This window comes from Daktulosphaira vitifoliae, unplaced genomic scaffold (genome assembly GCF_025091365.1).
Source record: "Daktulosphaira vitifoliae isolate Bord-2020 unplaced genomic scaffold, ASM2509136v1 Scaffold_1, whole genome shotgun sequence".
Lineage (NCBI taxonomy): Eukaryota > Metazoa > Arthropoda > Insecta > Hemiptera > Phylloxeridae > Daktulosphaira > Daktulosphaira vitifoliae.
Window position 1 is genome coordinate 72,905,627 of NW_026099572.1, and position 23,149 is coordinate 72,928,775.

A 23,149-nucleotide genomic window follows, 5' to 3' on the forward strand; every position below is an offset into this window, starting at 1 on the left:
TTTCACAAACTTCAAAACGCTACAGAATATTTACTACTGAATATTAATAAGATATTTTTTTACTAAAATTTTTCTTAGATTCTACTCTACAAAATAGCTATCTTAGATTTTTTTTTTACATTTTATTTAAAATTTAAAAATAATTAATATTTTTAATAAAATGTAAAAAAATTAATTATTGAGATATAGCTATAGACCTAAAGTATAACTATTATTAAAAAAAAAAATCAACTAAAAATATTAACTGGATTAAAAGTTATTTAAGTTGTCAGTGAGTGGCGGCCACCCTGTATATAAAAGTGTCAGTATTTCCGGAACACTTTCAAAAGTTAAGTTGACAAAGTTAATTTTTTGTGAAAAAGTTGTCATTTTAAATCCCCCCCCTGTAGGCTGGTAAAGGGTTAAATTTATAAAAAAAATATACCAAATGATAGGTAAAAACATCAAACATCTATAAAAAAAAAATATATTGATTCGGTTATTTTTAAAAATGTTATGGCAATTTTAAGTAAAAAAAAATTGAAAAAATGTCGAAAATTAGCGATTTTTAAATTTGTAATTTTTTTGGAGATTTCCCCCATTTACGGGAAATGAAGACAAAATTTTGAGGGTAATGTCTTCGACTAGATACGATTTGTGATCTTTTGACGTATCGTTGAACGAAATCGGTTCGGTAAGAGCTGAGAAAAAGTAGTAACAGACACAAAAAAAAAATAAAATAAAACACATCATAGTAAAATTAATACCTTCTCAGCTTCGCATCGAATCTAAAATGAGACATTATTATCTCAAAACCAGTTTAGATTTATGCCTGGTAAGCACAATGGAGCCAGTATTTTGTGTGAGGCAACTAATATAAAAGTTTAGGGGAAAAAAAAAGCTTTGTATGGTATATATAGATTTAGAGAAAGCTTATGATCGAATACCGAGAGAGGTTTTTAAGTGGGCAATAATGAGAAAAAGAGTACGAAAATGTATATTAATATAATAGAAGATATGTATGATGGCACTTGTACCAGGGTAAAAAGCGAAGGAGGAGTAACAGAAGGTTTTCGGGTAAGAGTAGAAGTGCACCAAGAATCTGCTTTAAGCCCTTACTTATTTTCTATAGTGATGGATGAAATTACTAGAGAAATACAAGGAGAGGAGTAAAACAGAGTACATAGAGTACGAGTTTGATAAAGGAAAACACGAGGGAGGTGAAATGAGTAGATCAGTGACATTAGGTGAGGACGTGATTGGAGGGGTGGACAGTTTTAAGTATTTAGGGTCAATTGTGCAAAAGAGTGGTGGTATTAACGAGGACGTAAGACACAGAATTAAGTGCGGGATGTTGAAGTGGAGAAAAGCGTCTGGCGTCTTATGCGATAATATAATTCCAAAAAAGCTGAAAGGTAAATTCTACAAGACTGTAGGGAGACCAGCTATAATGTATGGTTCAGAGTGTTGGGCGGTTGATAAGAAAGTAGAACAAAGAATGAGTGTAGCAGAGATGAGAATGCTTAGATGGATGAGTGGAGTGCCTAGAAAAGATAGAATAAGGAACGAGCATATAAGAGGGAATATAGGTATGGCGTCAATTGTGGATAAGATGAGAGAAAATAGACTTAGATGGTTTGGTCATGTTATGAGGAGAAAAGAATCGGAAGCTGTAAGAACAGTTATAAAAATTAATGTTGAAGGAAAAAGAGGTAGAGGAAGACCAAAAAGTAGATGGAGAGATGTTAATGAATGCAATATGAGGACAGCTGATATGAGCGTAGAGGATGTGGAAGATCGTATCAAGTGGAAATTTAGGATAAGGGTGGCCGACCTCAAGTAGTTGGGATTAAGGCGAGGAAGAAGAAGAAGAAGAAAATTCTGTCTGAACTTGAAATTCTATTGTCTATTATTTAAAAAAATTTATTTACATTAAGTTTTGTCAAATGTTATTTAAATACAGATTTCTAATAGAATTTAACACCATTATCATAAAATAATATTATTTAAATTAAAAAACAAACTTTATTTAAGGTAAACGGAGATACAGGTATAAAATTACAATACACTCATTGTCGTTTAGAGAGTTTAATTGAAGTAAATTCAAATTTAGCTCTACCTTTTCAAGTAAATGCTGAGTATCTAAAAGATCCTATAGCTATTGAATTAATCATAGAAATATGTCGGTATGTTATCAGTAATAATGGATACTTAATTATAATTTTGTATTTATAAACAAATATTCATTACAGATATGAAAATATTTTAAATGAAACCAAAAATAGTTTGGAAGCTTGTATTCTAGTAAATTATTTGTTCAGGTTATGTAACTGTATAAATAAAGCATTAAAAATTTTGAATGTTAAAAATTCATCTGTTGTATATGCTGAACAAAGACTACTATTATTTTATCGGGCTAAAAGTGTTTTAAGTTCTGGTATGGAAATTTTAGGATTAATGCCATTAAAGTCTATGTAATTTTTTTAAAAATTATTTAAATATACGATATTTTTCTGAATTATATTTGTTTTTAATTTAGAGTCTACTATTATTTTGCATAAATGCTTTTTAACTATTTACTATGTTTGTTATGAACAAACACAATATAAAATAATTTAACCCTTTATTGTATACCATATGTTCTCGCGATTAAGAGATAGAAACGTGGGGTGTAAAAAACTTTGAATTACACACTTATCTAAGTAGTTCCTCTCACATTAATGCAATAAATTAATAGTTTTTTATGTCTTCTATGGCGCTTTAGTTGTAATAATCATTAACTTGTCGATTATGACTATCTAAATATTCTTAAATTTATCTGCTTTTAATTATAATTTGAGCTTTGAAAACGCAAAACGGTTAGTCAGTCTTAAAACCAGCGAATATTGTGAGTAGTTAACAGTTATGCTTTTATCCAACCGTAATTGGTTAAAGGTGGTCTTGCGGGCAGTTTTACACATTTTCATGCAGGATGAACAAATTTTTTAATTTAATGAGTGGGTAGGGATAATATGTTACAAGTCGTTCTAAAACACTAGTAAAATTGACTAGTTGCTAAAGTACTCTGTTGAACGAATTCTTTAAAAAAACGATTCCTTGAATATAAATAAAAGATCAATATTATTGATCCATTATTTAAAATACTAACAAGTATCAAAAAAACTAGACGGAAAATCTTCCAAACATACCTATGTAATTTGTAATTTTTAAAAATAAGCAGAGTTGTTTTTAAGAAGACTGTTTTTTACCAGGACTCGGTTTGTAAATATTTTTGTACTCAGTTTTTATTTAATACATAATACTCAGAATATCTCTAGTTGTTTTATCTGCCTAGTGTATAAAATTACAGTTTTATTTATACATACTATTGTCTATTAAATACTGATACGATAACGTAACGAAATGGATAAAAAAAATTTTTGTTTAGATTATTAAATTTTACTAACAAAAATTTACCAGTCAGCTATCACCATATTATTTTGAGTAGCTGCTAATTCCATGAAGGGGAGTAATTCCTTTCCTTCGACAGTGCCAGTCCATAAGTTAAACAAACTTCTTGAATCACTTATTTTTAAAAATAAAAATTGAAGTTTTCAACGCCATACAGTTATTATTAGTGATGGGCATTTTCGAATATTTTAAACTATCGAATAACTATTCGAATTGTTTTTATACAACCGAATAGTGTGTTTTTAGCATAAACTGTCGAATAGTTTTTAAAAATATTCGAATGGGCTAGCGAATGGTTTCAAAAAATATTTGATTAGTTCTAACTAAAATTTTTACTAAGGACACTTAATTATAATAAGAAGATAATGAACGAATACTTAAAATAAATTATTATACAATTAATAGCAGTAAAAAGTACCATTTTTTTTATTTATTTTTAGTTTGTGAGTCGTTGGTAAAAACTGATAAATATGGGTTGAAAATTAAAAAGTAGTTCTTTTTTCCGATGACTAATGATATATTTTCAGTTTTATCGGAGAGGTTTGTTCTATGCGCAACAGAAGTATTCGTAAATACTAAAGTCTTATTTTACACTTAATACCTTGTATACTGTTCTTAGTCTAGCATTACCTGCTCTTTTGTCATATAAAGGCATAACACCGATAAAGAGGACAGCGCGTTTTAAATTTTTACGTTTTTAAAAGTGGCGGCAACAATAAATACTGCCCCTCTTTAAAAATTATATAAGCTATTTTTATTAGTCGGTTAATCATTGAACATTTAAAAGTGTTGTTGTACCATACAGTTTAGTGTAAAATTTATTTTCTCTATAAAATGCACAAAAAAAATATATCGAACGTATGGAATTTTGTGGATAAGGCTCCCAACTTTCCTAATCAAGTTATATGTAAATTGTGTAAATTTAAAATAAAATATGCTAACAATACATCAAATGTTGGGGATCATTTACGCCGAAAACATACAACGGCGTTGGAATCAAATAGATTATCGTCTCAAAATGAAGAACGGGATGAAATCAATGTTTTTAACGAACAGTCATCGCCCTCAACAAGTAAAATAAAATAACATTTTTAATAATCACTAATTAATCTAATAATCATTTAATATCATACTAAGACAACGCGATTATTATTGACTGTTTCCGTATCTTTTCTAAACCAGTTTTTCAATATAACTCTCATTGAATATTTTTTTTATTAATATATTATAAAAATACCACTAAATAGATAAATTAAAAAAAAATTATAAGTATTTATTTATTAAATGTGTTCTTAAGGTTCTTTAACTACGAATTTAAATATGCGTGAACAAATAACTAAACAAATTCAAGGAACTCAACAAAGAAGACCAAAACAATTAATACTAACAAATAGGTAATAGTGTTATTTATACAAGTTACTATGTAAAATTACTTTTAAATAAAAGAAAAAAATGATATTGATTTATAGGTTCAGCTAACCATCAGAGAGCAATGTTGATGAATTTAATAAAGCTGTTGTCGAAATGATTGCAGAAGACATGCAACCGTTATCGATTGTAGAAAATAGTGGATTTAAAAAACTAATTAATCTTCTCGATTCGCGATATAAGTTGCCAAGCAGGAAAATTATAGCAACAACACTCATACCTAATCTTTATAACTCTACACGTGAAATGGTTCAATCTATGTTATCATCTATAAAATATGTCGCGCTTACTTCAGATATTTGGACTTCTATAAATACTATTTCTTTTATTACAGTGACTGCACATTTTTTCGATGTGAACTTTAACTTAAAGGCGTATGTTTTAGCTACAAAAAAAACTAGAATCTAGTCATACAGCACAATATTTGTCTACAATTTTAACAGATATCATAAGTGATTGGGCTATCGAAGTAAAAGTCATTGCGATTGTAACAGATTCTGGTGCGAATATAAAAGCTGCAATTAGATTACTTGGGTTTGATCATATTCCGTACGCTGCTCATAAATTAAACAATGCCGTAAAAAATTATTTTAAATGCGAAGATATTGATGATTTTAATAATGACACTACTACAGCTTCTCGTTCTGATGAAATAGAAGTTAAGAAACTAATAAAAATGTGTCGATCTATTGTTGGACATTTCAAACATAGCGAAGTATCGAGTAGACTTTCTCGCGATAAACAAGAACAACTTAATTGTCCTATTTTAAAAGTAAAATAAGATATTGCAAGTTGCTGGAACAGTACACTTATTAAGGTAGAACGTTTTTTAATGATTAAAGAACCCTAAATGCTAGTTTCCATGTCTTTACCACGTTGTCCTAATATGCCAACAAATGAACAGTGGAAAGTTATTAATGAAAGTTATTAATGTTACACTTCTGAAACCATATGAAAGTTTGACTGTACAACTATCATCAGAAAAACGACCAACTTTAGGAAAAGTTATACCACTTATAAGAGGTATGTATAAAGTTTTTATATGATGAATACAAATTTAATAATATTAATATTATTATCAAATACTTCATGATATCTTTTAATTTTTGTCTTAAAGGTTTACTATTAACAGTTGGAAATAAAAATCCAGCAACATCCCCGGGAAACTATTTGAAAAAATTTTTTTTAGAAACAACTGTCTCTACGCTTCGTTCTCAAACTNGAAAAATTTACTAGAACAAACAACAAAACGGTTTGGAAATATAAAGGGAAAATATCCATCACATTTGTATGCAAAGGCGACAATATTAGATCCTCGATTTAAAAAAGCAGCTTCTACATCTATTGATAATGCTAATGAATCTGAACAAGAATTACAAAAAGATCTTGCTGAATATCTAGAAAATCATGGTAAATTTTATGTAAATATATATTATTACTAAATTAGTTAAATTTTTGAGTTAAATTCTCAAATATAAATATGATTACTTTCAATCGTGGTCATTATAAAATATGTTAATAGTGTCGAAAGATATAAAATACAATTCATAAAACACGCATTTTTTTCAAATTATAAAACGCTTCTTAGGTTAAAATAAAAATTTCAAATAAATCAATCTTAAAAAAATAAATTTACAATTTATTATTATTATATTTAATTTAATGAAAATTAACTTTTTAATTTAGCTCCTTTGAGAACTGAACAAGTTATACCAGAGAGTACGATTTTAGAATCTAATACCAAGTGGAATTCAATACCTGAAGAAAATCTACTTAATTTTCTAGAAACAACTGTCTCTACGCTTCGTTCTAAAACTACTTTCTCAATCACAGCAAAAGCATTATGTAGACAATATTTTGATGTAGAATTTTTAAATATAAAGGATAATCCAATATTATTTTGGAAGAATAACAATCTAATGTTTGGGGCACTGTCCGAAATTGCATTAAAATACTCATGCATTCCGGCTACGTCCGTACCATTAGAAAGAATATTTTCCAAGGCCGGTCAAATATTTAGCATCAGACGTAAAAGATTATTACCTGAAAACGTAGAAAAATTAATTTTTTAAAATTAAAATTTAGAAAAATAATTACTATTTTATTCTTAAAATAATCATATCATTTTTTATTTTTATTTATTATTTATTTTGTTACAGTATTATAAAAAAAAATTATTTATTTTATTCTGTTTTGATGTTTTATTTGTAGTGTTTTTCATTTTGTTAATCGATAAATAATGTTAATTAAAAAAATATTTTTTTTGTGTTTCTAATTTTATTATGAATGTTAATTTTAATAAAACAATTTTGTGATAATTTCACGAAAATTTATTTTAATATTAAGTACTCAATTACTTTGCTTACATAACATTACTACATCTTTAGTTAAAATATTTAATAATAAAATTTCTTATAAATAATAAAAAAATGTTGATGATATTTTGATGTAATATAGAACATCAGATTATGATGATATAAGCTATAATGATATTATGAAAAATATAAATATACAGAGTGATATATGAACCACTTGATTACTCGTAAAATAACAATAATTTTGAAAAAAAAAATTTAAATAGTGTAAGTTATATATTATTTTTAATTAATTCATTATTAAATTCGTTTTAGGTTCTTCCCTTATACCTTGTAAGTGTATCAACTTTATTTATCCAAATGGCAATATACATAATTAACTAATTTATAGGTTAGATAATAATATTATTAATAAAATGACTAATCGATAACAACTTTTGGACTAGTATTTCAGAAGTTATAGCATTTTAAAAAATGAACTGGGGTGAGTCGCAGGTATATATTGGGATGGCTCTTATTTTATTAACTTTCATTGTCGATCTTCATACCCGCCAATTTTGTTTTTTTATTATATGAAAGGTATTTGTGTAAAATTTGGTTTTCATAACTTCCCCCCTTCAGGTACGAATCGGGGTTGAAAATTCTCTCAAAAAGATAATTTTATATAGTTTTTGATTATTATTTTTAAAACTAACACACTTAGCGTAACAATGTATAGAATATAAATTATAGATTTTAATATTTTAGCTTCGATGCGAAGCTGAGAAGGTATTGGTTTTACTAAGATGTGTTTTTTTTTTTGTGTCTGTTACCACTTTTTCTCAGCTCTCACCGAACCGATTTCTTTCAATGATACGTCAAAAGATCACAAATCGTATCTAGTCGAAGACATTACCCTTAAAAATTGAAAAAAATTCCCTCGTTCCCCGTAAAAGGGGGAAACCTCCAAAAAAATTACAAATTTAAAAATCGCTAATTTTCGAAATTTTTTCAATTTTTTTTACTTAAAAGTGCCATAACTTTTTCAAAAATAAACATATCAATATAATTCTTTTTTATATAGATGCATAATATCATTACCTTTCATTTGGTATATTTTTTTCATAAATTTAACCCTTAACCTGCCCACAAGGGGGGATTTAAAATGACAACTTTTTCACAAAAAATTAATTTTTTTAACTTAAATTTTGAAAATGTTCCGGAAGGTCTGACACTTTTATATATATCTTAAATTAAAGCTAATGTAATATACTTTATCATGGAAAAAAAAAATTTCGGACTTTATTTTATCTTCATGGTGAAAATGGCTACCAAATGCTATTATTGTGTGAAAATTCTCAATTTTATTTTTTACATTTTTAACTTTATAATGCTATAACTTATTGAAAAGTGTATTGATCAATATTATTTTTTTATGGGAAATACTATTTTTTAATAATCCCTTTTTCATTCGACATACTTTATCTTAATCAGGATATTAATAAGGAACTAGCAGTTTATGAAGCTTTTGGAATAATCCACCAATTTTTTAAAATTAAACACTATCTAAAGATTTGCATCGAAGCGTTTTTTTTTTATAGTGATTTTAATCACTGTCAGATATCATTATACTTGATACATCTATGCCACGTCACCATTGTGCCGCGACCCCCCTGTGCTGGGTTTTTTCTTATAAAATTATACTCACAAAAATTTTCTAAAATTATTTTTACTTGCTCAAAAAAATGATTTGCTAAAATTCATTTTTTGAATATAAATTATTCTTAATTTTCAAAATAATAATTTTACAATAAAATGTTCCGTAAAAAAAATTTGTCAAGTTAAATTTTTTACAACATTGGTCTTATGTAAAATTATAGTCAGATTTATAGTTTTGCTGTTTTAATAACACTAACGACTAAATAAGATTGTTTAAAACTGTTTATTCAGGGTACTACGATTATAAATAGGATACAATTAATAATAAAAAAATTAGTGATGGGCATTTTCAAATATTTTAAAAACTATTCGAATAGGCTATCAAATATTTTAAAAACTATTCGAATAGACTATCGAATAGTTTTTATAAATATTCGAATATATGTGTAACTATCGAATATTTTTACTATTCGAATAGTTTTTGAATGACTATCGAATAGTTCGATAGTTACTATTCGATATTTCCCATCACTAGTTATTATTATTACTTCTTAATATTATGTTGGTCACATTAATCTTCAGGCAAGTATTGATAAGCTTTGTTTGTTCAAAGATATAATCTGTGTGATAATTTAATTATTATCAAATAATATTATGACTGAAGAGCTGAGCTCAATGTTATGATTTTAAACAATTTGATATATTAAATAAAGTCTGCTATTTTAGTGTTTATTAACTATTTTCACACGAACATCAATTATAAGCTTTATACAATTTGATGTGCTATTATAGAGTCTAAAATGAATTTAAATAATTTTTTGCTTCAGTAAGTTCTATGACGCTGTTAATTATTTATATCATTTAACATGGAAAATAATTATGTAAAAACTAGAAATAAATCCAAAATAGTAGTAACAGATGATCTCGAAAATACTTCAAAATTTAAAAAACGTAAATTGGTCGATATTAGTGAACCTCGTATAAAAGTTAATTGCAATGGTAAAACAATTATGTTAACTATGTGCAATTTAGATTCTATTGTGAGTCAAGAAGTATCAAAGTATATTATAAACACTAAACATTTAGAAACTATTATAGAACGAGCAAAATTATTGGATATTAAAAGATGGCGTGACAAAATTAAAAATACAGAAAATCAATTATTAGAATTAAGATATATAGTTAATAAATTAAATGAAGATTTAAAAATTGACGAATCAGTTCGAGCTATTAAAATAACAAAAACATTAAAACTTGGTGTTAAAGTTATTTCCAGTAAAACTGAGTAAGTACGCAATGCTTAATAATTAAATTTAATATTAAATATTTAATATTGATGATATTTGGTTACATCTATTTTGGGCCTTATTTAGTGGGCATTTAGAAAAGGTAATAGCTTTCAAAAAAATTTTTAGGGACTAGTTTTAATATTAAAAAGTAAAACTTATAAATATTGTCAACATAAAATCGATAAAAAAAAAATGTTTTGTTCTAAATTAGTCCTTATGATTACAGTATTTTATTTTAAGATTATCATTATAAGTTCTCTAAAAGCTTGGAAAAAATATTGACTTTTTTTTGTTAATCATTATTAAAGCTTTAACTTTTAAAGTAAGCTATTCTAATGAATACTTTTCATATAAAGTATATAAATACTTTTAAAAGTATATTTAATATATTTTTAATCGGGATAAAAATTTTAATCAATTAAAAAAATATTCAATGGGGTGATAAATTAAATTTATGATTTTCCTATTTTCTTTCAATTTATGTAGATTAAGAAGCATAATAATTACTTTCTAAAATCAGATTATAGATTGATTTATTTAAGAATGGTCTGTTCTATAACAACAGACTCTATTTATACAAATTTTATTTTATTATTAAACTAAATATGTTTTGTATTTTTTCAGGTCTGTTTTAGCTAATCAAAAGAAAACTAATTCAACGCTAGCTGCTAAAAATTTTAAAGAAGTTTTAACAATAACGGATGAAGAATTAGATAATACAAATTTTATTAACAAAACTTCATCTAATCTTTATCAAATATGTAATTCTAGTATTAATGACAATTTTGATGTACCCATAATACAAAAGAATTTTCATAAATCTATAGTGTGTTCTCAGTTGGAAAACGGAAATGTTTTTGTAAAACAAGACATTGATAGTGATTCTGATGATTATCTACCAGAAATTATTGAAGTACAAGGAGGAACAAATGAAAAAAATAATATAAATCAGAAGTTAGTAAGTGGTCAACCTAATATGATATTTGATAATTTGACTATAAAGGAAGAAATAATGGAAGATATTGATGATAAAAATGCTTTTAACTCAGAATCGCTCATAAAAAATAAAAGCCACATATCACTAACAAAATGTATGATTGATTTAAACAGTTTTAAACAAAGTGATGGTGATATTAATTCAAAACTACTAAATGGTGCTAGTAAAATTAATTCATCTAATCAAGATATTGAAAATTCTACAAAACAACCAGCTTACCCAAATAATATTACACTTGTTGTTATACCATCCGCCTCCAACAGTCCCACAAATACTCAAGATATATCGAATAGAATGAGACCAAATCTAATGTTAAATGATCATAGACTAACTAAGTTAAAATATCCACCTCCATTTCCAAAAGTACTCCCATATAATAGCCAACCCACATGGAAAAATGTTCCTCCTGCTCCTAAATTAGAGTTGCACAAAAATGATAACAGTGTTCAATTAGTTTGGGATGTTAGATTAAATGAAAATATAGCCAAAATTAAGTCATATGAATTATACGCTTGTCAGCAGACTACTGCCGTACCAGATTCATCTATGTGGAAGAAAATGGGAGATTTGGAAGCAAAGCCTTTACCAATGGCATGTGATTTGGCAGCTTTTGCAAAAGGGTACAAGTATTATTTTGCTTTAAGAGCTGTCGACATTCATAATAGACATGCTCCATTTGCTTTACAAGACATATTTATATAAAAAACATCTATCATTAGCATAATTATAATATTTCTATTTTATTTTAATAAAACTGTTTTAAGGTATTTTTCTTTTTAACAATTTTTCTATTATGACTATATATATATCACACTTTAAAAATCATTGACTCAATCGTCGTCGGATATTTCATTGTGTATATTTAAAGTTTTTATAGTGATACCACTAGTTTTATATTTAAAGAATATTTCCAATCACGTTATTGCTCTATTTTTCACACACAATTGTAAGAAAAAATGTTTATAGTAATGGCGGTGAAGTAGCCAAAATACTGTGACTTCAAGATAATTTGTTGATTGATTATTGCTATTAATGATTTTTAATTAAAATTTCTACTGGTATTTGAAGGATTAAATCTTTTCCTCTTAGGATATTCAATTGATGAAAAAGTATATTCTGTTTATTAATCTATTTACTTTTTAATATGTGTAATCCCATGTTTTCAAAAATTAAATTTTTGTGCAAAAGTTGCTACTTTGAATCCTCTCTGTGAATGAGTTAATGGTCAAATTTTCAAAAATTATATACCTAACAAAAGGAAAGTACCCAAGGTATTTATATAAAAAGTTATTGTAGTTTTAAGAAATAAGTTAGAAAATAGCATATTAACACTTATGTGAAGAAATCGAATAAAAATAATTTGGCTGGAGGTGCATACAATAACTACAGGTCCAGGTGCATGGACAGATCTTGCTCACCTCTATAACAACTAAAATTTTAAATTACCAATTTTAAGTCGTAATTTTTTTGAGTAGTTCTACCACTTACAGGGGATGAGGGAAGAATTTTCAACTTTTTATGGTAATGCCTTTAATTAGATACAATTTGTGAAGTATCACAAATTTTTTAACGTATTGTTGAAAAAAAATCAGTTTAGTGAGAGCTGAGAAAAGTAGAGACAAAAAAAAATATTAACACATGGTAAAATTAATACCTTTTCAGCTTCACATCAAAGTTAAAAATTGGATCCATATATAATTTTTTCTTTATCTTTAAGTTTCAGTAAATTTTTAAGCTTTGTACAAGTATAGTTATATAGTAAAAATTATCTTATACTTAACGTTTTAAAAATCTATCTTTCATAGTTGACGAATTTATTCCAATCAATAAGAACATAAATCAAGTTTATTAAATAAATTGCAAATTACATTGCCATATTAATATACTCAAAAAGTAAACTAAAATTTGTAATTTTTCAAATAATTTATAAACAAATGTTTTTTTTTTCAATTAATTTGTAAATAATTATGTATTTAGAATATATATACCATCATTTTTTGTACTTATGTCACCAAAAGATTTGCTTAGAATCAATAGTTGTTTTAAAATATTAATTATTGTAATTAGTGGATAAAAAAATTTTAAATTACAAAAATCTAACAGTAAAAATTAACGGTTCCAAAATTAAAAAAAAAAATCAATCTTTTAAATTAAAATAAATTTATAATATCGATGACAATAATGTATCATTAATTTATCTACACTGTACTTGAATTGTGAACATAATTACTATGAAAAATTGTTAAATAGGTTTATTAAAAGATTACAGAATTGGTACTTAATAAGTTAATAACAAATTTAATTTCATTGATATTTAATATAATTCTATTAAATATTGATATAGCTCTTGGAAATTATTATTGACATATTATTTGTGTAATATGTATGTAAAATTTTGCAAAAAGTTATTAAAAAATAATTAAAACTACTTAGGTTGATCATTTTATTGTTTCTATTTATTTGGAATAATTAATCCCAAATAAATGGCAACGTCATTTTCATATAATTTTATGCAGATTTAATAGTATGGACAAAACTAAGTTAAAAAAAAAATATATATATAACTTAAAAGACTTAAACTAGAAAATAAAAAGATCGAGTTGAAAAAAAAAAATAAGTGCAAATACAATGTATCAATAATTTTAAATTATTATAAATACTCCAAGTATACAAGTTAATAAATATGATCTTGAAATTTACGTTAGGTAATTTGGAGTTCAAAGGTACATAATGATATAAATACATTATTATTTCAACTAGTTACTCGATACAATTTTTATCTATAAAAAAATTTCATTTGTTTTTTTCACAATTTTTTTTATAACACATAAATTTTAAAATAATTCTTTGATGTTGCATTCCTAAATATATTAATTTATATTGCATCAAGTAGGGTTATTTTTTATTTTTTCCTTGTTTACCCGAACCTCTAGGAGGTGTTACTGGTCTGCCGGAAGATAGTCCTCCATACATGTATTTTCGCTTGTCGGCCGGCTAAAATAAAATAAAATTTCATTATTCATTAAGAAATTTATTCATAACAATAATTTATCTGTAAGTAAAAATACTGTGATACAACAAAGGGTATTTTTCAATTCATACAAACATGAGTTATTGTTTGAAACTAAAAATACAGTGTTCTCAAAAGCAAGGTAAAAAAGATTTCTATTATTTCAACTATTTATAAAATTTAATCTAAATATTACTTAATGAATACCTATATATTTATTGTTATATTATATTACACTAAGGACAAATAAACAAATTATCAAAAATAAATAGTGTTTACATTTGACAAATGATTTTATATTAATATATTAAAAACATCATTCCATAACTGTTGAGTAATACAATGTTATAATTAAAAAAAAAAGTACAGACAAAAATAACATCTTAATCAGTGTTATCATGCTGTTATAAACAAAATATAACTTATATATAAATTAATTTAGAAATAAAATTGGTATAACTCAAAGACAAAGATATGGACTAGTTTGAATCTGTTGCCAGACTTAAACAAATTTTTATATTGAACAATTGGATGAGTTTATTTTTAAAGAAATGAAAAGAACATTAAAAGACATTCACATAGTAAGATCTAATATAGTGTATGAAGCAATTGAAATTTATAAAAATATATTATTTAAGTTTTTCATGACTGAATTAGTTTCAATGTTGAGGATGTTACAGAAAGCCTATGAGGTTCAGATTATGTCTTCAAAGACACTTGTTTGTACAAGTGGTACAACGAGTTCAAGGCCAGGCACGAGTTTAGCAAAGAATATGGTATCAAATTAGGCAAAAACATAGGAACGTATGTGAATGTGACTTGCTTGATGTGATAAATATCATATAAAGTAAGTAAAAAAAAAACCCTGCACAGGGGGGTCACAGCACATTAGTGATGTGGCATAGTTGGATTAAGTATAATGATATCTGACAGTGATTAAAATACTATCATAAAAAAGGATTTGATGAAAATCTTTAGATAGTGTTTAATTTTAAAAAATTGGTGGATTATTCCAAAAGCTACATGATTCACTATTTCCTTATTTATATCCTGATTAAGATAAAGTATGTCGAATGAAGAAGGGATATAAATATTATTTCTCATAACAAAATTATGTTGATCCATACATTTTTCAAAAAGTTATAGCATTACAAAGTTAAAAATATAAAAAAGAATTTTTTTACAAAAATCGTATTTTTTTTATTTAACTTTGATGATTGTTTTCACCGTGAAGACAAAATACAATCCGAAATTTTTTTTCCCATAATAAAGTATATTACATTAGCTTTAATTTAAGGTATATATAAAAGTGTCAGTTTTTCCGGTACACTTACAAAAATTAAGTTGAAAAAGATAATTTTTTTTAAAAAAGTACTCATTTTGAATCCCGCCTGTCAGCAGGTAAAGGGTCCGATTTATAAAAAAATATATCATATGATAGGTAAGGACATAATGTATCTATCAAAAAATTAATTATATTGATATAATCATTATTGAAAAAGTTATGGCAGTTTTAAGAAAAAAAATTTCCAAAATTAGCGATTTTTAAATTTGTAATTTTTTTGGAGATTTCCCCTATTTACAGGGAATGAGGGAAGTTTTTTTCAATTTTTGAGGGTAATGTTTTCAACTAAATACGATTTGTGATCTTTTGACGTACAGTTGAAAGAAATCAATTCGGTGAGAGCTGAGAAAAAGTGGTAATAAACACAAAAAAACGAATCATAGTAAAATTAATACCTTTTTAGCTTTGCATCGAAGCTAAAATGGTGTTTGGAAATCATTAATTGACTATCAGAGACATCGCTGATAGTTCAGGCATATCATTTGAGTCATGAATTGGCCTTGAGAATAGTCAAATCTAGAATGGTTCATAAAACACTGATTATATGAAAAAGACTGTTGTGTTAGCATCTGTAAAATAATGCTTTCTAACTATTAAGACGTAATGAAATGCATCATAACTGGAAAAAACCGATCAATCGAGCAAATATTGTACCAAAGGTGAGCCAAAAAAGAAAAAAAGATCAACAAAGTCGCTCAAAAATCAAGATCATGTTGACAATTTTTCAACTATCATGGCGTAGAGCATTCTAAATTTCTTCTGTCGGGTCAAATTGTTAACAAGGAATATTATTTAAATGTCATGAGTCGTTTGTGTGAAATTATTCACAAGATAAGCAGTAGTTATGGCAAAAATTCTTAATTTCTGTATCATGATAATGCGTTATCTTAACCCAATCACATGGCACTGGTTCTTCATGAGCATTTAGCCAAAAGTTCATCAAATATTGTTCTACAATCTGCTTATTTTCCTTATTTATTAGCTGTGTGTGATTTCTGACTGTTCAGATAATTTTAGAGATCACTCCAAAAACACCTTTCTAATTCAATTGAAGAGATATCGCAGGGTTTGTAGGCCATTTCGAAGGAGAACTTTACCAAGTACTATGATGACTAGAAAATTTGTTGGCATAAGTGTATTGCAGAGGTAAAGGATTACTTTGAAGGATATGATATAGAATTGGAAGAATAAATTAAGATTTTGAAAATATAAAAAAAATTCACCTTTCAATTTGATCACAGTAGAATACCATACAAATATATGATATTGTGTAAACTTGTGCATCTAGACAAAATTTTATAAGAAAAATGTATTTGTACTCTTCTATTTTAATCATTACATAATCATATTAAAATTATTAAATATTTTTGAAATTGTGATATTTATGTAAATATTGATATGGACAATTAAAAAATCTATATTTGAAATTAAAATTAAATTAACCAATATACCTCACATACGTTTTTAGACTACAATAAGTGATAATAGGGAAGAAAGTAATAATGGCCAAATTATTAATACTGGAAACAATATATGTACTTAATATTAATAATTTTTCATTCTGTTAAGAAATACACTCTAAATTTAATTAGTTGCTTATGACATCAAATAGAATTGCAATGCAATTTTAATGATATATAATAAGTTATATGTCAATCATAGGTGATAGCGCATTTATTAATTTATTAATAATTGCACCCCACTGACACTTACTAATTAGACAATGGAAAAGATTGATTAGCATCATAAAATTTTATGCGTCTCCAGTACTTGAATCTATCAGTCTTAAAAAGACAAAGTGATATTAATTTACTTTTTTAAGTGATAAAATATCACTTTAATAAATATGCACAAATTAGTTTTAGGATTTTAATCTATAAATAAATGTAGAGGTTACTGCTAATTAGTACAGGGTTACTATCATAGCTACAAATAGCAATTTAAGTTGTAAATCTACTATTTTTTTTATTTTTTTACAACCAATAAAAAAAAATGTATTGATTATAAATGTAAATTTATAAAAATTTACATTTTACTTATATAGTAATGTTGCTGACATAATATTGTTAAGTATCATCCATATATATGAAAATATGTATATTTATAATTGCATTTAAGTTATTTTTGCTAAAAATTAATTAAATGCTCTTCAACATTATAAATATTTTAATACAAATAACTTATTTTGATTACATTATGTATTAAAACATCAGGCTCACTAAAAATTATCAAAGTATTATTTAAGTTGAGTATCTCCAATTAAACTTATTTTTAAATCATAAATCATAGTACTGCAAGTTATAACTTAACCTAAATTTCATAACATAAAATAAATTAAATCAATTCACATAGTTATTAATAGCTCAATCACAACTAACAGTCATATTTGAATATCATTTATAAAATGTAACAGATATATACAAACAAGGATTTGTAAAAGATTCTGTAGGCAGTTAACTATGCTTACAAGAGAAGCATTTTCAAAAGATCATTTACATTAAATAAATTCAAACCTAATAAAAGTTTAAAATACTGTCTATTAATTTAATTTTTAACTACTATAAGTTTTGTAATTATATTTCCACAATTTTGTGGATGTAACGCAGTGGATCATTCAGCTACAGCCTTAGCATTGATGTGCAGCTGCACTGTTTGCTTTTAATTCCCAAATGGGTAACAACAAAAAATTAGAATAGAAGCTATTGTGAAGATGATAAGTAACGTAATTTATTGGGATTTCAATATTCATTAACAATGGAATAATGTTTTTCATATAATTAAAAACTAACTCTTTCGTTCAAATCATTATTGCACAATAGCAACTTAAAATATTACTATAAAAAGTAATAGTTATTTACCTTTAATATCTGGAAAGAGCACATTAACGTTTCATCTACAGACATCATTGCTCCAGCATTATCAAATTCTCCACAGTAATTAGGTGCCGAAAACAATGTAACTAACTGTCTTTTGGCAAAAAATTCATAGCCATCTTCTACAACCTAAGTATTTTATCAACACATTCAGTATAATTTAGGATATTAAATAGTATATATATGTCAGTGTATAAATATACATTATTTATCAAAATAGGTTTACAAAGTCATTGTAATTTAAATTGCTACCATTTTTGAGAGTACCATTCAGTTTAAATTGCAGCGAAATAACTTGTGATTTTTATATAAAAATTAATACTTACAGTATAACAATATAGGTCTAACTTTTTAATACACGATTAAAATCTACAACCCAATAAACTTTACTAAATTATTAGAATACCAACCTGATGAGCTCTACATATGAGATCAAAATCATGTTTATGCAAAAATTTAGTCACAACCTCAGCACCAAATGTGAATGAAACACCTCTGTCATTTTCACCCCAACCCATAGTATCCTAGTAAATAATTAAATTCATTAAATATAAACTTGTATTTGTAAAACTTGTTTATTTGTTAAACTTGTATTGAGTGCATAAATTAACGAAATCTTAACTAGTAAAAAAAATCGTACTTTATCAGGGTCAGACCATAATAAATCACATAATAATCCTTGATCAGGCACATCTGTTGGCCTCATAATTCGCCTAATTTGTTCCATTGATTGCAAATCAGGACTTAATCCACCATGGCAACAGAATATTTTTTCATCAACTATTGCTGCCACAGGTAAACAATTAAAGCAATCCGTAAAAATTTTCCATAATTTTATATTATATCGTCGTTTGCCTAAAAATTTAATTGTAATGTTCAATTATATAAAATACAAAATAATTAAGGTGTGGCTAGACTTAATATAATTTTTAATATTATTTTGGTTATTAATAATTTTCTTTTTAGATTAAGATACATAAATTGCTGTTTAAATTAAGTTTCAAATATATTAAAAATTTAGATTGAGGAAAAAAATGCAATAAATATCCCATTAATTTATAAAACAATTACATATTGTATACTTACATTCATCATAAAAACCATATATTCTATTAATACTAGCACATTCATGGTTACCACGTAATAGGAAAAAATTTTCAGGATATTTTATTTTATATGCCAATAATAAACATATAGTTTCCAGAGATTGTTTACCACGATCCACATAATCTCCCAAGAATAAATAATTGGATTCTGGTGGAAAACTACCATATTCAAATAGTCGCAATAAGTCATAATACTGACCATGAATATCTCCTAAAATAGAATAAAATCTAATATTAATTTAAATTGTACAAACATTAATAATTATAAATATAATTAATAATTTAAGTTTCATAAATAGATTTTGAAATATTAAAAAAAAATTGTAAATTAATGTTTTGAAATAATAATATATAAAAATAAAAATATATACAATTATTATTTAGACTTTCCAGTTATCAATATTATAATGCTATGACTTAAGATGTAAAATTAAATTTTCAAGTTATAATAAAAACATTATTATAGTTTAAAATACATTTCTTCCAGTATTTAAAAATTATTTATTTGTCACTATCATGATGATAACAAATGACAAAAAATAAATTTAAAAAATAACCAATGCATTTTTACACAGAGCAAAAAATTTGCTAATTAATACAATTAATGTAATAAAATATTAACTGGTATATCAAGTTTTTGAGATTAAGAGGTAACATTAAATTTTTTCTTTTTAACCTAAAAAAATTAATTAACAACGTAATAATGATATAGGTTTATGGTTATTCCATGTATAGACAACTACTTTATTATACAATATAATTTAAGTCCTGGTACACTTCACAGTTCTACTAATTAAAGTTCCATTTAGAACACTAGATATAGATGATAATTTACTGAAGTTAATAAATATCTCAACTATAGTTGATAAAATATATTTATAACAAAATTAAAAAAAAAGTTTAAAATGAACATATATTCAAACTATTAAGAATATATTTAAGAAATAGGGTACTTATTACATTTAATTAACTTAAACATAATAAATTAAAATAAAAAATATACCATTTTAGTCATACTTAAAAAAATTATTACAGAAATTTTAAGAACAATGTAAATTATCTTTCAAAAAGAATTATTATATTCATTCATACATAAAAAAAATTTTATGTCAGATAAGTACTAAATGGTGAAGTTTGTGACATCAAGTTGTTCATTAACCATGCAGGTTTTATTATTTTTTAAGCAATAAATAAGTTAATATAATCACTCGCTGAAATATATATATAGAAAAAATATCAAATTAATTTGCACTAACCACAAATTTTTAACGGCGCTTCTAGTTCTAATAGTATTGGTTGTGATAGGAAAATCTCTCTAGATTTCAAACATAGACCTCGAATTTCACCTTCAGATAGCTGTACGTTTTTACCGGGTCTAGCTCCGCGTACTGTTACAATTAAAAAAGCATTAATATTGAAAGAACACAAATCAGTTAAAAATGTAAAATTATCAGATTCTTTCACACTATGATAAATTGAAACATATACCTTCTAATAATCTCGATATGATGTTGTCGATGTTTAACTTGTCATTTTCGCCCATTATTTTGCTAGTATTTTAGATGTGTCGTGAATGTTTAAATTGTTACTATGATACGGAATACGTAGATGGTACAGATCTCAGCATTTGAGAGAAACAGTTGCTTAAAAACCGAAAGGCCTGGAGGACGGAAAAATGTTTGTTTATGTTATCGCGGGACGAAAAAGGAACGCCGACGACCGCCTTCTAGTGAAATGGCGTAGTTCAGACGTTACGTCATCAACCTGGTACCAATGTATTCTTTCTTCCATGAAGTAAAATGTTTTTTATTAATAATCTTAATATTTTTTTTGAATTAATATTGCTTTACATAATAAAAATATATTGCGATACTATTGCACCATGATGTATTTAACTCATTGCCAATCATTGAGGGGGTTTAGTTCATACTTAATAGGGAAGTACAAATAATATTTTTAATAATAAGCTACCATGAATTTTTTTTCTTATTTTGAAATGATAATGAGAAAAAAAATGTGTCAACAAATATTGTATTGCCTTTGTGTTTCTAACTAATACACCATTGCATAAAATTGAATTTTCAAAACCTAAATTTATATATTAGTTATTATCATAAAAAAGTGATATATAGTCTTTTCGAGATTAATAGATTTTGCTAAAAATATTTTGAAATTTATTTATACTACAAATATTCATAACTTGATTAATAAACAAATTTAAAAATTAAAATCATCACTTATTTAACATTCGAGGTGTTTAAATAACTATTAAGAGGGTACTGAGGAGACAGTTGTTCAAATTTCATAATGATAATAACTACATGTTAAAAATACATGTATAAAGTAAAGTAAATTTGTTTTTATTATAAAATATAATCGAAAATGAAGAGGAGTGTATAGAAAATGAAATAGATGTAAATGAAGGTAGAAAAGGATTAGAAATACTGATAAGTGAATTCGAAAAGTCCCTAGGCGAACTGAGTGACAAAAAAGTAACAGTAATAGACGATATCCCGACTGAACTACTGAAAAATGTAGGAGAAAAGACAAAATATTAATTGTTTAAAACCATTAAAGATAGCTATAATAGTGGGAGTCTAGCACTGGATTTTGTCAAGAGTAGAACTATAACAGTTCCGAAGAAAAACAATGCAACGGAATGTGAAAACTATAGCGCTCCTTTCTCACGCTATAAAATTCTTCTAAACATTATCAAAAACAAATTGAGAAAGAACATTAAACAAAATATATCGGAAGATCAGTTTGGATTTAGGAAAGAGCGAGGAACAAAAGAAGCGATATTAGTACTGAAACAAATCCTTGAGTGAATTACACTGAATAAAAATACTATAGCGACATTCATAAATCTAGAAAAGGCTTTCGATAAAGTGGATTGGAAAATCTTATTCAAGATATTAAGAGAAAAAGGAATTGATTGGAAAGATAGACGGCTCATACTCAATTTATATAAAGATCAAACAACAGAAATAAATATCATTGGATCGGCAAAAGAAGCAAGAATAAGGAGAGGAGTGAGACAAGATGCCCTTTGTCGCTATATCAATTCAATTTTTTCTTTGAATTAAGCATAGATCTGATGAAAAACAAGACAACATGATTACAACAGGTCCGAAAATTCTGTTAACTTGGAAGTATCATAGCTTTCAATAATAAATCAACACCAGACATCAAAAGAAGAATAGCATTGGGAATGCAATAATTCCAAAACAAGAATCAGCTTTTCATCAATAAATATCTGAGCATTAGCATGCGTAAAGTATTCGTTAAAACATTTGTCTGGAGTGTGCTTTTGTCCATCGTCGTAAGTCTGTGGGTCAATTGTTTTGTGTCATATTTTTTTTTGTATCAAGCGCCTTCACTTGAATGGTAAATTGTTCGGCCATTGTACGCCGTTTTTCTTATTATTTATTTATTGCACCTTTGTACTCTAAGTTCTCGTGCCCTTGGAAGCCATCAGTGATTGGGCCATGACCATCACTAAATAACTTCATTGCCGTCGTCGCTTTTCCGCTGTCTGTTTTCATCTGCCATTACGTGCTGGATCTATACTAACTCGCGATACTCAGATGTTCGACACTATTACCACAAGATCTCATATAGTGCACTCATCACTATTAACAACTTCATCTATTCAGCTGAGTTTTATATTATTTTTTTAATGGAGTTAAACTATTTTGTTTTATGTCTCTTCGCCGGCC

The 23,149-nt window shown here is 26.0% G+C and overlaps 4 protein-coding genes across 6 annotated transcripts in view; 3 read left to right on the forward strand and 1 right to left on the reverse strand.

Annotated features, from left to right (window-relative positions):
* The window catches only part of LOC126894205 (probable arginine--tRNA ligase, mitochondrial), a 9,363-nt gene extending 6,861 nt beyond the window's left edge, over positions 1 to 2,502 (forward strand). For both annotated transcript variants that reach the window (XM_050665043.1, XM_050665044.1), the window contains exons 5-6: positions 2,014 to 2,165; positions 2,232 to 2,502. In XM_050665043.1, the coding sequence (XP_050521000.1) occupies positions 2,014 to 2,165; positions 2,232 to 2,457 (378 nt within the window). In that variant the 3' untranslated portion in view covers positions 2,458 to 2,502. The remainder of the gene's footprint in view (positions 1 to 2,013; positions 2,166 to 2,231) is intronic.
* An 11-nt stretch (positions 2,503 to 2,513) lies between these two features.
* LOC126894216 (zinc finger BED domain-containing protein 4-like) lies at positions 2,514 to 7,101 on the forward strand. 2 transcript variants are annotated; one of them, XM_050665065.1, is made up of 5 exons: positions 2,514 to 4,823; positions 4,899 to 5,880; positions 5,975 to 6,032; positions 6,080 to 6,278; positions 6,544 to 7,101. In XM_050665065.1, the coding sequence occupies exons 2-5, from the start codon at positions 5,754 to 5,756 to the stop codon at positions 6,550 to 6,552; spliced, it is 393 nt and encodes a 130-aa protein (XP_050521022.1). In that variant the 5' UTR covers positions 2,514 to 4,823; positions 4,899 to 5,753; the 3' UTR covers positions 6,553 to 7,101. The 2 variants fall into 2 exon arrangements, with proteins under 2 accessions (XP_050521022.1, XP_050521021.1); XM_050665064.1 differs by having other exon boundaries at positions 2,606 to 4,823; positions 6,080 to 6,267; positions 6,544 to 7,097.
* Positions 7,102 to 9,466: 2,365 nt separating this feature from the next.
* On the forward strand, positions 9,467 to 11,863 carry LOC126894211 (activating transcription factor 7-interacting protein 2-like). The gene is made up of 2 exons (XM_050665059.1): positions 9,467 to 10,095; positions 10,724 to 11,863. The coding sequence occupies exons 1-2, from the start codon at positions 9,677 to 9,679 to the stop codon at positions 11,796 to 11,798; spliced, it is 1,494 nt and encodes a 497-aa protein (XP_050521016.1). The 5' UTR covers positions 9,467 to 9,676; the 3' UTR covers positions 11,799 to 11,863.
* Positions 11,864 to 13,938: 2,075 nt separating this feature from the next.
* Positions 13,939 to 21,166, reverse strand: LOC126894213 (serine/threonine-protein phosphatase alpha-2 isoform). The gene is made up of 7 exons (XM_050665062.1): positions 20,919 to 21,166; positions 20,687 to 20,818; positions 19,411 to 19,641; positions 18,965 to 19,179; positions 18,735 to 18,848; positions 18,310 to 18,453; positions 13,939 to 14,090 (listed from the first exon to the last, which is right to left on the reverse strand). The coding sequence occupies exons 1-7, from the start codon at positions 20,971 to 20,973 to the stop codon at positions 13,992 to 13,994; spliced, it is 990 nt and encodes a 329-aa protein (XP_050521019.1). The 5' UTR covers positions 20,974 to 21,166; the 3' UTR covers positions 13,939 to 13,991.
* Positions 21,167 to 23,149: the final 1,983 nt, after the last annotated feature.